This window comes from Podarcis bocagei (assembly GCF_964188305.1).
Source record: "Podarcis bocagei genome assembly, chromosome: 1".
Taxonomy (NCBI): Eukaryota; Metazoa; Chordata; class Lepidosauria; order Squamata; family Lacertidae; genus Podarcis; species Podarcis bocagei.
In genome coordinates this window covers 81,106,289-81,123,837 of record NC_138125.1, presented here as the reverse complement: position 1 = coordinate 81,123,837, position 17,549 = coordinate 81,106,289, and the positions used below count along the sequence as shown (strand labels likewise).

At 39.5% G+C, this 17,549-nt stretch overlaps 1 protein-coding gene across 11 annotated transcripts in view; it reads right to left on the bottom strand.

Moving 5' to 3' along the window:
• The window catches only part of PPP6R3 (protein phosphatase 6 regulatory subunit 3), a 55,915-nt gene that overhangs the window by 25,058 nt on the left and 13,308 nt on the right, over positions 1 to 17,549 (bottom strand). For 8 of the 11 annotated variants that reach the window (XM_081197561.1, XM_081197560.1, XM_081197556.1 and 5 more), the window contains exons 3-11: positions 15,268 to 15,376; positions 13,590 to 13,718; positions 12,144 to 12,270; positions 9,386 to 9,618; positions 6,136 to 6,322; positions 5,247 to 5,384; positions 2,866 to 2,931; positions 2,086 to 2,198; positions 609 to 722 (exon numbers count right to left, since the gene is read on the bottom strand). In XM_081197561.1, coding sequence (XP_081053687.1) covers positions 609 to 722; positions 2,086 to 2,198; positions 2,866 to 2,931; positions 5,247 to 5,384; positions 6,136 to 6,322; positions 9,386 to 9,618; positions 12,144 to 12,155 — 863 coding nt within the window. In that variant the 5' untranslated portion in view covers positions 12,156 to 12,270; positions 13,590 to 13,718; positions 15,268 to 15,376. Of the gene's footprint in view, positions 1 to 608; positions 723 to 2,085; positions 2,199 to 2,865; positions 2,932 to 5,246; positions 5,385 to 6,135; positions 6,323 to 9,385; positions 9,619 to 12,143; positions 12,271 to 13,589; positions 13,719 to 15,267; positions 15,377 to 16,829; positions 16,957 to 17,549 lie in introns of all 11 variants that reach the window. The other 3 variants (XM_081197559.1, XM_081197562.1, XM_081197564.1) reach the window with 3 other exon arrangements.

Here is a 17,549-nt window from a genome sequence, read left to right as displayed (position 1 = left end):
CACAAAAACTGACTTCTAAGCAACATGAATCTCATATTTTTGCAGTGATGTATTCATGATGACCCCATTTCAGAAGCTTCCACTTGGACTGTGCAAGACTTATTATTTCCAAGAATGTGTATAAGATAAATGTTTAGGTACAGATAATGTAGTCACAATTTACATCAATTTAATAGAATCATAGAATTACAGAATTGGAAGGGATCATGAGGGTCATATAGTTCAACCCCCTGCAATGCAGGAATCTTTTTCACAACGTGGGGCTCACAACCCTAAGAAGTAGTGACTCATGCTCTACCAACTAAGACATTAATATAAACTAATGACATTAATTTACACAAATGATACCATATTGTTCCAACTGTTCCCTATAGTGAAATCAGTGCCGCAATGGACAGAAAGTGGCCTTTTACATGTATAAACTGCATTTGCTAAACACCTTCTTACTATCCAGAATCCACAAAACTAGGTAGAGATCAGAAAAATCCTCATTCAGAAACCTTTATACATATGCAACTGCACACAGTCATCTGACCAGGGTAGAAACAACGCAGCTGCTGCTGGATAAAATACTGTTAAACAGTAGAAACATTAAAAGACAATCTTACGTTGGCCGTCTCGTTTCCAGTAAGGTCAGCAATATCTGAATTGCACTGACTATAGCTGATTCGTTTTTCTCTTTATGGAATATATTTGATAGCAGCTGTTCTATGATTTCTTTTCTAAAGAGAGAGAAAACATTGTTGGAAATTTAACATTCCCTTTTGTAGGTGTAGGCATCTGAAGGAATGCTTCTCCTTTTATCAACCTGCCCAGGTTCTTCTCATTGCTCCACCACCAGAGGCAATACATTCAGTGGTGGCACATGATAATAGTGCCTTTTCTACAGTGACACATCTATTATAAACCAGGCACCAATTTTTTTAACATTCCAGTGCTCAGTTAAGACATGTCTTTTTGCTCAGGCATTTATGGAATATTAGATTGCTTCTAGGCTAAAATTGTATTTTAACCTGCTATACTTAATTAATTGGATATAGCATTGCTTCAAAACTATCACACCCCTAGATTTTTTGCAGGGGGGAGGGGACACTAAATATATTCTGAAATTAATAAATACATATTTTTCAGGAAAGGCATACATATGGCCTATAGTTTGTTCTTTGGTCCAGAGCTGCTTGCGTTTTTCTTTAATAAAAGAATCAGAATTATTTTAATAGCAACCCTAATCCTTGTAACAGTAATGGCAAGCTCATAAACCAGGAAATGATCACATGGCACTAAAATCCTTTCATAACTGGGGGAGCAGTCTTGACCAATATAAACATTTAGTATTTCTGGACATTGATGTTATCTACTATGCACACAAACTCTGCCCTTGACCACCTCCCCTTTAGTTCTTGACTGCAATCCTACAACCCACACTCTTGACAAAAGGTTAACTCCCTTGCTCAGTTCCCATTCTGTGGATAATATCAGGCCATATACTGCACCACGGCCAGTTATGTACTGCAAGCATCAACAAATAGTGCATAAAATTTATTTGTGACCCCTTTAAAGAGTATAGATCCTAGTTTTACCATTCATAGATTTCAAGGCATTAAGTTACTTTAACATCTGCTTATATAGATAAAAAACATAAATAAGTTTCCTTAGTATCAATGCCATCACCTTTGCAAACCATGTACTTTCTCTCTCCGAGCCTTTTACTATTTCCTCTACTTGCATGCACAAGAGGGAAGGAACAAGCAGGGAAGATTGAAACTCATGCTTGCTTATCTCTGTAATGTCAAACCATGGTTTAGCGTAACATCTGAACTAGGTCAGAGTATAGTGCATCTCAAGGTTGTTGCTGTTTATTTTTTTAAAAAATACACATTAAACTCTTTTATCTTTGTTAATGTGATCTAAGCATTTTTATGTCTTGTTTCTTACAGAGAATGCACTATCATACTTCAGAACTTGCATTCAAGTTACATCATTCTCCATGGCACATGCAAAGCATTCAACATTTCAAAAAATGTAAATATCCATGGAATATATACATACATCTATGACAGCAATGACAACATCAAGTCAACCTACTTTTCTAGTGTTGCAAGCAGTGGATCTGGTTCTGAACTGTTTTGTACTTGTAGCATCTGGTCTCTACTCAAGCGGATAATTTCACAGAGTGACTGGGATGCGTTTGAGTGTCTCTAAACAACAAGGACAGTTTATGGAATAAAAAAAAAACCCTACAGTATTCACTGATAGTTAGCACCAAAGGTTAAGACTTAAATGCAAATTCACCCAACTCCCGGAAGGCAACACAAATTATGAGTGTTAAGCTACAGGACCAGCAGCTCCTCCTTATACACTTCTCATTCTGTATAGAATGCAGGTGACAAAATTGTAGTGTGTGGATTTTGTAAGCAAGGCATAACTATGCACAGAAAAGTTTTAAATCAGAGAAGAGTGGCTTTTTGCCCCTTGGGGGGCACATGTGGCAGTGGGTGGGTGGGCAGGAGCTGCATGCCAGTGGGTGGGGCTGGTGACAGTATCTCCTTTTACTGCTCTTAAGCTTGAACAAAACACATTCAACTCCCCTTTTCACACAGACACAATCATCTCCCCCAACTCCCTCTCTCACACACTTTTAACAGGATCCTCTCCAGCAATCCTGCTGCAGACAAGATTGCTATCTCCATAATGCTTAGCAGTGCAAGACAGCAGATTTTATTGCCACAGTACAAGTGATGGTTTATCATCTGGGTGATGGGGAGAAGTGGGAGGGGCTCTGTGGGGCTTGGCATGGAGAGCAGCAAAGGACAAAAATTTCCTACAAAATTTACGTGAATATGAACCATGACATGTATTCCTTACATCTTCATCTTGAGAAGGATGCACAATTTCCACAAGCCGCTGAATTATTTTTTCTTCATTCAACCACTGTAGAGACATATGGGGGAGGGGAGGAAATTAAGTCTCCTTTCACATTTTCATCAGTCACACAGATCGAATAGATAGTACCACCCACAAGCGAAATTATACATTAAAAAGTGCATTCCCAGAGATAAGACTTCAGAAACTTGAAGGAACCCATAAGCAATATTACCACATGCAAAGTATAATTCTTTATAAAAACCAAGAACATGAGTATGGGCAATCTTTAAGGGTGCCAGGGAGAAAGAAAGGATCTCTAACAATTATACCAGATCTTTTTGTATTTATTTTTGGGAGTGGAGGGAGATGTCCTACACTAGTACACTGATTAGTATATATATTAATTATCTGTCATGTTGCAGAGAAGGCATCCGGTACTGTTTCTACTCTAACAGCAGCTGGTAAGTTTTTTAGCATTGCAATATACCGCCAAATCTTTAAACAACATACCAGCATTCTCCCCACAAGGTATACAAGAAGAATATTTTGAGACATTTGCATATGTTCTGCCCTTTAATGTGAATCATTTCTGCTAATTAAATATGTTATCACTGGGTAGACCCACCAAATGAAAAAAATAAGACCTCTTTTGTTTACCATCACTCCACCTTTCTGTGACTGGCATATTATATTTTCTCTTATGCTTGCGCAGACTGATTTTAAGTGACTTATGCTGCCTTATAGCATTCCATTGCTACATGTCCAGTTCCTCCTGGAGATCATATTCCCAAGTTTACTTAAACCCCAACAGCATTCTTGTAGATTTTTCAATATTTATTTCTGAAACCAGGCCTTTAAGATCATCCTCTGCTTCTAAAATTACTAATTCAAAGACTATGAGAGGCCCATTTAGCTTTTCTCTGATAGTGGAATTAGAAATAAAATTAACATTTGTGTTATGCAAGTCTGCACAGTGTAAACCCTAAAGGCCAACAATGAATCAATTCACAGTTCCCTGAAGGGATTCCAAATATGCATTATCTGCAGTCCTTCCAACCTTTGTGGAACAAAGATAGGAAAATTTCGGCATCACTGTGTTCCTCCTCCATTGATTCAGAGGTGTGTGGTGGTGGTGGCGGCATCAGCTTTTTGAGCCATGACACACAGCCTACCAGCTTATAAGAATCATTCTGCATGTGAATTGCTAGGAGCGTTAAAACTTTATGTGCTGTTTCAACAGATGGAGGGGGGAAATAGCAAAAGAGGGGGGGAGATACATAGATATCTGCAATGGGAGAGGCATAATATAGACAGTAGAGAGGCTTATGGAGTGTGGCTAGAGCTGCAGGAATACAGACGACAACATGCATTAAAAGATGGAGAGAAAGGCAGAAAGGTTAATAGACTGGTACAGAGACTTGCATGTGGTAAAAAAGATTATCAAATGGGGTGCATGGAGGAGAGACCGTAGTTCTAAAGAGAAATCACAGCATTAAAATTAAAGTAAAGTTGCTTTTCCTGTGATTGAAATAGTAAAACCTGCTCTCTGACTGATTTTTATGCACTGCTGCTATAAGGTGACAACACTTCACTTGTATTTTAGTCAACACACTCTAGCATTCTACTTCACATTTAATGACTTGTACACAGAACACAAAATAGCTTAACATGCTATTTGAGCTACAACTGGAATAAACTTAATTGCTAGCTGTTAATCGATATTTTAAATGAATGTGTTGGAAAGGTGTTTCAAGAATTACTGCAAAATATTGATTTCATTCATGTGTAAACTATGGCAAGCTCAGTTGTCACTACTAACAATCTGAAACCATGACAGTTTTGGAAGTACAATCCCTTTTCCATGCTTCTAGATGCATTCATGGCATCATAGTCATGTATCTAAACCAGGTAACAAACAGCTGGAATATGGGGAAACTAAAAGCAGCTGAAACTGAATTTGTTTACAGTTCAAATACAATATTTAAGTGCTTGGTGAAAGCTAGCATTTCCATTCCAGCTGAACAAAACAGGAACCTCTCTACCACATCCCAGATCTTTTTCATTTTGTGTCTTGTCTTGTCTTTGAGAGTGTAAATCTCAGGGAAGGAACTCTCTTATCATTTGGATTTAGATATCTATTCAGCATTTTTGGCTGAAGAATAGGATGAAAACGCTGCAGGTAAATAAATAAAAATAAAAAATTAAGCATTTCATAGACAGCACAGGAGACAGTTACCTTTGCAAGTGAAGGATTTTTCCTGCTCTACTTAAAAACTGAATGCCAAGGGTATCTCACTAGCTATTTACAATTTCAGTTTCAAAAACAATGCCACTAATCTTCACTTTTAAAGATGACTCCCATTCCAAAAGAAATTACTTACATTTAACACTTCTTGCCTGGGCTGTGGAGGTTCTATGCATGTTAGCAGCCTGAGCAACAAGTCCATAATAGCAGAGGTTCCTATGTGCTTTATAATGAGGTCTACAAAATCATGCTTTTTCTTTAAGAAATCCACGATCTGTGAAAGATAAAAGGCAGAACATAAAGCCAACAAAAACAGTAAAAACTAAACTGCAAGAAAAAAACTAAGTAGAGTAAGGCTTATCCCTCTTTGAAAGGGATGCCTTCCCCCACCCACCGTGGCCACATTCCTTCAGAGCCAACATGGTTCAGGACACACACACACCTTTCATTTTCTTCCATGCATGCACAGCTCCCTATTGCAATTTGAACTGAGGAAAAACCACCCGTGCACTGTGGGAGGTTGCCTTCCTAAAATGGAAATACTAGGCTCTGGGGGACCAATTTGGAAGAGAATCCTGTCATGAGAGGTTAAAATGTTTAATTCTTCTATCTCCATTTGTTTCAATGGGTCTCTGTAGATAATACAATCACAGATGCAGAAGCCCTACAACTTCCCATGCAAGCATTCCAACCCTGATGAGATTTCCAGTTCCTGCAATTTGGACAGGAAGACATCTGCATGAAAGCTGAGGGAAAGAGGCAGAGGAAAAGAGGCCCAGAATACCAAATAGGAAGCTTCCAAAGGTGGTATATGGCCCATGGGTGGTCAGATGGTTAAAGAGCCTCAACATATTCTTATATTCTTTTTGAAAAATCTATATATAAATCTATATATGGCACCAACATTAATTTGCCATAATAACTATTACGATTGTTGCTCTTCTAAAGATAGCAAGTGGAATGAAAGTAACTTAAGCTAGGCAGTTGAAAGCACAGTGTTTCCAAAAGAGCAATGAAGTAATTACCTGTTCTGGTTTTCTGCTAATAAGAATACTTAGCACCTTGCTGAAGAAACTGGCCAATAACGGATTTAGGGGTGGCTCATTTAGAAGAAAACTATACAGTTTTGTTAATAATGATTCCTCTTCTCCCAGTCTATCATTGATCTGTGAAACATCTGAAGTAAGCAGCTCACAAGATATGTTTGGATATCTGAAAGAGAGAAGTAGACATTTTACTTAATTAGTAATAGTAAATAGCCTTACACACCAATAACAAGTGCTTTATCTAGCAATGCTGAGTGTACCATTATATGTAGTTTGAATACACAAAGTGCAAAGAAAATCAGAGATACCCCTCAGTTTGTGGAGGCAGGCCAGCAAACATCCAGGGGTTACTTCCTCTCCTATCAACAAAACATATATAATCATCTATTAGGTCCACCACCAAGCTGCTCTGACAGCCGGGGCCACCTGGCAGAAGGCCTTACCCAGGCCCGACCACTACACCAGCCTGAAGCTGCTGTATGAATTGAGCCCAATTTGTCTGCCAACTCTACCTTATGCTGTTCCCATGATGAATGGAAGGACTGTGGATGCAGTGATAAATCCATCACTCCTCAGGGCCTTGGTGGCAGCAGTGACTTATTAAGATTGCTATAAGAATGGTCTCCAGAGACACTTGTTCTTTGCTGGCCAATCACCTGCCCATACATGCATTCAATTGATAATCACTGTGTGCTGCCAGGTCCTATCCCAATTTGGGGGGAGTGGGGTGCTCTAAAGCTATTCCATTGCTTCCCTTGAAGGAGTCTTTAGAGTTGATAAGGTTAAGCACTGGGGCCCAATACTCCTGTATTTAGGCTACTTTCTCTGATTGGTAACATGAAAGGTAGTCAATAAGTTCTTCAGAACACATAGCATAAAAACAGAGTGAACCAGATCAATGCCCCAAATCAATCCAGCTGCAGCATCTTACATTGGGCCGCTTGCAAGCTTCAGTCCCCAAAACTGCTTGCTATTGGAAAGTACATGATCAGAGGAGAAGCAGAGATTATGCAGAGCCAGAAGCCCTGCTTTATGCAATGTATTTATTGAGCAGACAACGGAGAAAGAGAGAGAGCCTAAATGAGTGTGGGGAGGGTCAGCACCCTTGCCTTTAGCTTTCTGTTATTAATCATAGTGCTTGATTGTGCACAGCCAAAGAGAGGAGAATGAGGAAGATGTGAAAGAGATGCAACATCAACCCCCACTTTGTCCCAAGGTATGTATCTCAAGTGGAGTATGTGTGTTTGCTTGCTTGCTTGCCATGGAGAAGGGAATGAAAGTGTTGTGGCTACAAATATTAACTAAAATATATTCATTTAGTATTCTCTGGCTGCACAGTTGGTGGAAACTTTGCTTAGCAATGGGATGAATAATTCCTCCATGGTTCAGCAACTCCTGAGCAAATGAAATAAAATCTTTACATAATGTGTGGAAAATGTAGTAGCACAGACCCAGTTTGGCACACCCCCCCCCATATGCATTCACATATACTCACAACACAGGCCTTAGTGGTGCCCCTCTGGAGGTTTCACCCAGGGCAAAAAAACCCAGGCTAGCCCCCTTGTAGCTACGGTACTGCACCATGCAAAAAACAACAACTATTGGCAGGCTTCCAAGTTAAGGATCAGATAAAATTTACAGGGGAGGTGGAACCAGCCTACTGCCCACCAGCTAGTCATACCTGTGCCAGATCATTGTTAAGATCACAGGACAATTCACAACACAAAAATGCAAAATGAGAATAAATTAATAATAATAATAATAATAAATATATACACACACACACACACACACACACACACACACACACACACACAAAACAACCAATAACGCCCCTCCCACAATGCCAGACAAAGTAGACAGTACTGGTCCAGAGGTCTGACAGAAACAATGAAGAAGTTGTTTAGATGTCCTTAGTATCTTTTCAAGAGAGAAAACTGAGGAGAGAACCAGAATTGGCTGCCTCCACATCCAATCAGCTCCACCCCTGGCTGTTGGGCTAACCTGTCCTTCGCCCCACCAGTGCACATGGGCACCAGCCACTACTGAAAGCAAGTTTTATATTATTATTATTTTTTTAAAGTTTTAATAACCTACAAGTACACATAAGTAAAAAGAGAGAAATTCCTGCTATTTTGCAACCTATGAACTTTTAAATAGTGATAGGAGCACAAGGAACCTTTACCAACCATTTGAGTCTGACAGGTTTTTTATCTGACAACATTATTTCAATGAGGCTGGCTGTGGGTAGAAATCCAGTCTGATTAAGTACAGTATAATGCTTAAAACACTAATACACACAAACACACATATGCACCTTTCAAAGGCTTAAGGAGGATCACAATCCAAAATCATTATTAGTCAGAAACAATGGCCAAAGTAAGAAAAATATGCATTTCAAACTCTCCTAAAAGCCAGCAAAAGATGGATTAATATACTTGGGGGGGGGCTGCTCTACACACCTTGAAAAACTGAATAAAAGGCCCTACTTCCAGCAGTAACAGTCTCAACCCACATGGAGAAGAACACAAAGCAGGACCTACATTAATGACTAAATTTGGTGTGGGAAGGGGTTTTCTCAGATATTATAATTTAATACAGAATATGAGTCAGCCTTCTTTATGCAGGGACCAGACCAATGAATGGGCTGTACGTAACGCCAGTGTTCGCACAAGAAAAATCCTCCTTTTCTCCATTAGTCTCTTGCATCCACTGATTTGCTCATACAAGCTGCCTCCACTTAAATCTCCACCGTAACCTCCATGCTCCCCTCTCCCACTTGAGTTTCCCCAACACCATCAAAAACCTTTCCTGAAAGTGCCCAACCCTTAGAGTAGCTTTGGCCCCCTAGTGTCTGCCAGAGCTTCTGGACTACAGCTCCATAGCCCCAGACAGCATAGCTGTGTGGGCAGAGGATGGAGTTGTAGTCCAAAATACCTGGAGGGTGTTAAATTAGCTAAGACTAGTAGGGGGTGTACTTTTGGTTGGAAGCACAAGACAGCAGTGGGGAGATCACTTGCAGCATGTAGTTTGCCTGTGAACAGAGTAGAGATATAACCCAATGAGGTTTTTTTAAAAGGTCTATTAAAAAACATACCATAAAGAGGGACAATGTTACCACCCTTAAACTATAGGTGCAACAGTCTTATGAAACTACAGTCAGCTATTCTGCTAGTGAGCTTTTGTCTTCCCTCAACTTCAAGCTCCTAGATCAAAACTCATTTCCTACTTGTATCTGATTTTTTCATCCATGTCTTGAGGTGGCTCTTCTATAATGAATGATACCAGATCTTCCAGACATTCCGATTTCAAAAGAAACTCTATAAGTTTGCGGTTTTGAGCTTTGCACTCTTGTAAAACATCATCTTCATCCATCAGCTCCTTCAGTGTTACATCTTCTCTCTCTAGAAGTGTGTCTATGTGGGATGATGAGTGAAGATCAAATTTCCAAAACATGCTGGTCTAGAGAAAAGGAAAAGCACACACAGCCTTAATTAAAGGGACAGATAGTAGCAGGTCTCTAACAGTCTTTAGGGAAGCCGTTCTCTTGTTTCCCTTGTTCTCAGTTTGCACACAAAACTGCAGAAGCAAAAACAGAAAGCAGGGAAAAGATGAACAGCGTTAAAAATTGGACTTCATGGAAGATGAAGGAGTATTTTATCAAAGTGCCTTGAATGATAAGCCAATGTCTTAAATTCCAATAAAGTTGTTAGCTAGTTGAAGAATTGTAAAATTTTGACATACAAGATTTGACATGTTAATGCAACAACAGTAAGAAAAATGTTAACCCAGCTTAGAATTTTCTAGTATCTTCTTGTCTTTTTATCTAACAGCAAACTGATGGCACTCTAAGTCAGTTTCCAAGAAGCAGCTGATTCAAGAGATTGTTAAAATGCTAGTTGAGAGTTAAATCAGGAAAAATGAGAGGATTTTAGCTCACACGACTGTGGATCCATGTTTATCTCACTAAGGTGCCTATGTGTACTATTATCTTTTATCTCTATGGATACTATTGCCAAGAATAGAATTAAGCCCTTTATTAGTTTGCACCAAAAGATCTGGCTTTCCTTCACCTAGCCCATGACTGGCAAGAGCTCATGAAATTAACAAAAAGGCCAACAAGCAAAGTATCAACACTACAAACATACCTTTGGCCTCATCCTGACTCAAGGCTTAAGTGATTTTTCTTGGCACTGCATTGATGCAAATTAAGACAAGGCTGGTTTTTTTAAAAAAATGTGTTGATGCACATGTATTTCAGAAACTCAGCTTAATTCCTTAACAAGTCAATGCTGCACAAACGTTATTAAAAAATAAAGAAATGAGGGCATGAGCCAGAACCCTTTTTCCACTTCATAATAAAACGTTACAAACCCAGCCCCAATTAGTTACCATAAAATCCTTTTTGAGAATGGTTTATCCTCCTCAAACTTCAACTGTGCCCACCAACATTAAACAGAAGTTGGTATACATGCATAGGACTATTATACATAATTCTCACTGCTATAGCAAAGAGACATCAGTTGCATTAGCAAATCACATTAAGGAGGAAAAACAGGAATAGAGTTAGGTAAAGTGCCCAGTAACCCACAAATGTTTTTCAAACACATCTATAACCTTATAATTTGCCATTTGCCAGAGTTAAGTAGCAACTGCCTACTGGAAAACATGCATGCAGAACACTTTCTATGGAAATTGATACGTGCTCATTCTACCATGTTGCACTGCATTATGATGGTAGCTTTGGTTCTCTCATTTTAAGGCAACAGCAGAGAGAACCAGAGTGGCATATACAGCCAGCATAATACTGCCATGAATTCAGCACAGGTCAGCACTCATAAAGATGCATGTGTGATGCTCTCCATAAATAGCTAGTGGTGAAGGTATAGAGAATCACATTTTTCCATTGTGGAGAAAGATCCAAGTTGAGCCAAAAATTGTAGGCACTTGCCTTTAAAATAGGCCATAGCTCTCTAAGCACTTCACTGAGGCAAGTTCTACTGAAACCAACAATGCTTGCTTCCAAATGCATATGGTAAGGATTGAGGAGACAGCCAGCAAGTTTGGTTTGTTATATTCACTGGGTATAAGGGGATCAGGAGGACAATCTGATTTATGTCTGTTACCAACACTCTCGGTTGTGAAGTATTGTCTACTGATATACATCATACCACCCTGCCCTCATTTGGGAGGAAGGGTGGGGTATAAACTAAACAAAACAAAAAATTATTTAGTTATTTAAATCTAACAGGAGGATTCACCCAGTGCACCACATCAGTGAAAGTTGTGTACAAGGAGTTCTGCTTGTGCAAGTGGACTTTCCCCCACCACCTCCCCCTGTGCCCACCAAAATTGGCACAGAGGGGGGTGTCATTCCATCTGACAAGCAGTAATGTTTGTGCAGAAAGAACTTTTATAATTGTATAATATTGAATTCCATGCTATGACATCATGTGTAAATATTAGAAGGTAGAAATGGCCCAAAGCTAGCCAACCAATTAAGGTATTAGTGCACTTACAAAAGTTGCTCAGATTTCATACACAGTATAATTTACACACAAACTGAAGTCAAACATTGGCTTATTTGTCAGGCTACTGCAACCATTTCTTGTTGACAAATACAGGGTAACTTTCAATCCAAAAAGCAAGGTTCATTCTACATCTATTAAAAATAAAATCAGTTTTCCAGACTTTAACCCCAATCAAAGCAACCCGAATCTGTGAACAATAGTACTTCTGACAAAGAGTTCCAGAATAATTCCTGGGCACTAAATTTACAAACCTACACATACTTACTTGAAATTAAGTCCCACTGAACACAGTGGTGCTTACTTCCAATAATGTATGCATAGATCATGCTGCATGAAAATATTTCCCTAGCTACATTCATTCATTCATACATTCATACATACATACATTTCATTGATTTTCAATGAATTGATTCAGGAAAGACTAACAGTAAGTAGCAACAAAAAAGAAAAGCATACTACTGCAAACATGTTACTGCGTTATTTCACAAACTTTCTCCCAGGCAAGCCGTATTAGGGGCTGGTTTCTCAATATGGCAGATGCTGACCAGATTATTCCATCACTTTTCAACAGGAGGCCAGGACCCTTGGAATAAGGAAAAACACCACAAAATGGATCAAAGGGCAAATCAGAGGAACCCTTAAAATAAGAGAACTTGTCTTTAATAAACCCACAGCATTAAGACTTTACTAGGTTTACAAATGTGCCAACATTCAAATAAATGTCATGGTGTTTACTACTGACACAAATGAATCTAGTGGCACTTTTCTGATTCTCATGGTGACAAATGCATAAACATGTTTCATAGACTCCACACTGCATTCAGTTATGGAGTAGTCAATTCCTTGTTCGGGACTGTATGTCTTATTAGGACCAGGCATACCCCTATTCATTCTTCAACCTTATGTACATGGCAATACATTGAAACTGTACTGGACCTGAGAACTTTGGACTTTACAGCTTGGTGAGTAAAAATTGGGTGTAGCTGTAGCACTACTGTGGCAGATAACTTCTACCTCCTTTCTTTGTGGCAGTGAAAAGAAAGGAAGAAGGCCCCTTCCCAGATGGATTATGTGAGCTGGCTCTGCATTAGTATTCAACTACCAATTGTGATAAACTATTTCAAATTATGTATCTGGTCAAACTACATCAAGTACTGAATGGTTATGTTGGAAATGTTACGTTTGAAAGTATTACTGTGAGCTGCTTTGGGCTCAACTTTGTTGTGAACTGAGAACCACTATGCATAATTCACGATCCCCACCCATGGAGTTAGCCAAAACAGTGATTAGACACTTGGTGAATTTTCCATCCCAAACTGATGCTATCAACTGCAACATGCAGTGCTCCAATTCAGGAATAAATGATCAGTACTAAACCTAAGAGCTCTGTTGGATCAGACCAAATACTCATGCAGGCCACTCTCCCATCTCCCACACTGGCCAACCCTGTGCCTATGAGAAGCCCATAAACAGGACAGGAGGGAAATAGCTCTCTCCCACTGTTGCACCTCAGTGACTGGTATTTGGAGGCATACGCCCTGTGATCCTATCATAACTAGCAGCCATTTATAGCCTCATCTAATCCCTTTCAAAAGCAATTGAAGCTGGTGGTCAACACATCCCATTGAAGGGCTCACTAATTATATGCTTGACTACCAAGCCTCATTGGAGCTCTGCATCAACATGAATAAATCTTATCTTCATTCCACACAGTGTATCCAGTTTAGAGTCTTATTCTTTTGCTCTCCTACTCTTTTGCTGCAGGGCACCCACCATGGGGATCTTACAATTAGATCCATGTGCAAGCCAGGCTTCTTGGAAGATGATTACATAGCGCTGGTTTCCCAAAACATTGTGGAAGGGCAGAAGTTATTCAAAGGTTCAGCACTTGCAGAGCCTCACCTGATTCAGAGGTTTTGGAGAGAGGCCAGAAGATGGTTGTCATCTACATACTGGTGGCTTTGTGCTCCAACTCACTGAAATGACATACTGGTGACCTCATGGTCTAAATTCCCCAGTGGCTTGATATTGCTGTTAAAAAGCATGGGGAACAAGATGAAACCTAGCAGTATGCTACAGCATAAGTGCCAAGGAGTTGAGCAGCAGTCCTCCAACTCCTCTCTCTTGTATGGCCCAAAGCCATATTAAAATGGGTCTGGATAATCTTCTCCTCCCATCATATCAGAAACTGATAATCAGATTCACAGCTAACTCAACAACCCTTGCCTACCTACCTCAAATGGTTTTGTAAGTGTATAGTTCCATGTAGGTTTCTATAGTTCATGTATAGGGAACAAGGTTTCCATCCATTGCTATGTTGCAAAACAATGAATTTGATAATCAACAGGGCAGTTCTGGAGTAAGGTTCCATGCAATTAGGAAGTATCCTGGCAACACTATCAGTTATTATGACTTTATTGAATCATATTAATTCTTTTGTTGAATCTGTTGCTGTTGTTTGCTTCATTTATAAGCTACTGTGTTTGATATTATAATAATTGCAACTTTTTTTAATGCTATTGTGATTATTGTGAGCCGCTTTGAGCTCAACATTTGTTGTTGTAAAAGTGGAATACAAATATTAAATCAAATCAAAATCAAAACTCTGGGCAGTTTGGAAAAATCTTACTGAATATACTAACAGGGCACAGCTGCCATATTCCTTGGCAGCAGCCTTGGCAGATATATGCAATGTGTGAAAATGGTGTGATTTTTTGTAGAGTTATATGGATTTTTTGATGCACCACCATTTTCCTTTCTTTTTAGTTCATTTCCTATGTCTGTACTCCTTCTATGACATATAGGGTACACCAGTTATCTATATTATTTATATCTACTGCCCATCAAAATGTGTTTCACAATTTCTCCCCTATTGCATGCTACTGTGCTCTAAACTATGTGCAAAATTAATGAAGTGTTTTTTTTAAAGGATCAAAACATATGCTGAGCTTTGTTCTTCCCATATACAACTATGATCATATCATTGCATATTTTTAACAAGCCTGGCAGGACACTTTTGAGTGTCATCTCAGTCCAATAATATCTTCTTCCTTTGCTGTTACTCAGATATGGAAAAAGTTGCCACAACTGATCCCGCTTGCAGTTCCAATCTCATCAGGATCAAACAAATTACTCACTATTTCTAACTTTAGTCTTTACAATGGTGGGCAATAAAGCCCAACCTACTCAATACAGTTTGAGCCAAAGAATTTCCATCAATGGAGTCTGGTTTGCACTAGAATAGACTGCCCACCTCAATTTAATAGGACTGGCTGCGAGTCTGCAAGGAAAGACTATTCATTGCTACTTGTACATTCAACCAGATACTATGTGAACAAACAAGGAGGCATGGTTTCCTAGTGTACTGTATTTACTTCTGCTCATGACCTAGAACCATGTATCTTGTTCCATAGAGCAACTTTTGGGAGCACACATTACATGAACTGAGGAGCTGCTACTTCCCTTTGTATTCTGGTGATATGTACTATCTCCTCTAGGATTACTGTACCCTCTCATCATCATCTTATGAAAAGCTTTCCAAAAATGATTCCTTATCTAACCAATATCTTTGATAGGGTACCTTTACTACTTTGGAGTCTTCTCACTCAGCTCTTCAGCGAACCTTCTGAACTGATAGCTAACTGCCACCTTCTTTCCTTCAAAAACAGCCCTCCTTGCCTCGACCACGCCTGCACATAGAATGAACTTTTGTTTTTTACTGTAATCCTCCTGTCTTAATACAAATATAAGGTAGCCCACAGACCAGGTATCACAATCATATTCACCAACACAGTAACTTTTATTCAAAGAATCAAGGAAAAAAGGATACAATTCACCTAAGAAAGGGAAGCCCTTTTAGTTTAGTCAAAGAATGTCTGCCACTGGGTGGTATCCACAATTGTTACCAGTTAGCCAAACTCCTCCTATCAACCAGTGCCAATGGGCATTTGACTTGGAGGCTACGTTGTGAGAATATCTGAGCTCTCCCCTCAATTGTCATTCAACTCAGTAGCTAACAAGGAAAATCCCAAGAATGTCACCTACAGTAAACACACACACACACACACACACACACACACACACACACACACACACACTCCCAATTAACTAGCACAAGTTCATTGTTCAAATTAACCTCTAAGTATCTTAAGAAAGTTGTACCATGCTAGGTTGGTCAACTTTCTTAACATATCTAGAGGTTAATTTGAACAATGAAGAAAGGATTTCACTGTCTAGTTGGGAGGTAGGAGTTGTTAAAACAATTAGGCCACATAACCCTTGTCGATCTACTGAAAAATCACTCAGTGATCTATCAATAGATCCTGACCTACTAGCTAACCACCCCAAAGTGCTCAGTTCTGTTACTAAAAATAAATTCCTGGGATGAGCATGTGCTCATAGGCACTCATGCTTCTTAGTTCTAAGAGTATGTTGCCATCCATCCCACCAGCAACTGTTTTATACCTGGCTGTGGTTCATGGGCCTCAGTTCTTGGGGGGTGGGGGGCGGAGTAAATTCCACAAGGCTAAAGTGTGCCCACCCCAACCTTGAGGACACTGTTGAATAACTTTTTTCCTTGCCTTCAATGTTGTTAGATCCTCTCTTGTAACTAAGATACTTTTGCAACTACTTTCCAATGAATTAACACAGAGAAGTTGGAATCCATTTCAATATTTAAAATCTGGCTACTTAGTCGTATAAACAGAATTAACATATACCATAATGCACCCCCATCTCTCTTCCCTTTCGCATGTGCATGAGAGAGGAAGTTAGTTTGGCAGAACTTAGAACAATTCAATGTTAATGTTTAATAAGTTACCAACTTTTGAAGGCATGTACTTTTGAAGGAAAATATGAAGTTAAATGCTCAGATTACAGTAGTCACAATAGGAAAATCAACATTTGTCCTCAGCTTCTTGATGCTAGTTGAGCAGAACAAACCACAGCCCCCAGTTTGGACACAATACTAAGCCAGGAATTGTGGTTAATTGATCCCACTTGCACCAGGAGACTAGTGAAGTGTCAGCAATGTCAGGTAACAATTTGCTAAGAAAGCTAAGATTTCCTATGACATGCAAATGCAACAACGGGTTAAGAGTCACTATTTGTTTCAGGTTGCGTCTGCTTTCTTTATAAGCTCACCTTTTGGTAGTGTATGGTTGAATTACATTGCCAGCTTTCAAATTTGTGCTAAGCAGGGACCTGCATGCAGAAATATAGTACCCATCTTAAGACAGACAAGAGTGTCTGGAATCAGTCACTGCCTGGGCTGAGGGAAGAAATGCAAGCTTAATCCCTTTATGACACATTGTTGGTGAGGAATTTACCATACTACAGAACTGTGTTCATCTGTTTCTGGACAGGTCACGCATGGTTTTGGATCCAGCATTGGTCTTCAGACGTTCAAGTAGCCTTTGTAGCCTGAAGCACCTTTTACCAAATTTGGTTGGTGCACCAGCTTCCTGAGGAAGTAGGTCTTTTTCCATTATCCGTATTTTAGTTGCATTCAGATTAAGCTGCAGTGTCTTGTGACCTCCAAAAAGTGCCCCAAAGACCACCTGCTCTTGTAAAGACCTACCCATTTTAGGAGATCAAAATCCTAGCTTCAGGTGCCCACTCTGTTATGAGTTAGGCAGGCATCAAATGGAAATAGTGCCTTTCAGTTGTGAACACCCTTCAAAGAGGTGCAGCAAACATGCTAACAAGTACTGCTGGCATTCTGAAGGCCATTTACCACCTTACATTAAGCCACAGGAGTGCTCATACCAAATCATTTCCTCGTAAAGAAGGAAACTAACATTTAGAATTTATACAAGTAACCACAAACACTTGGCAGTGTGAAGCTTTCTCATCCTCTGTCCA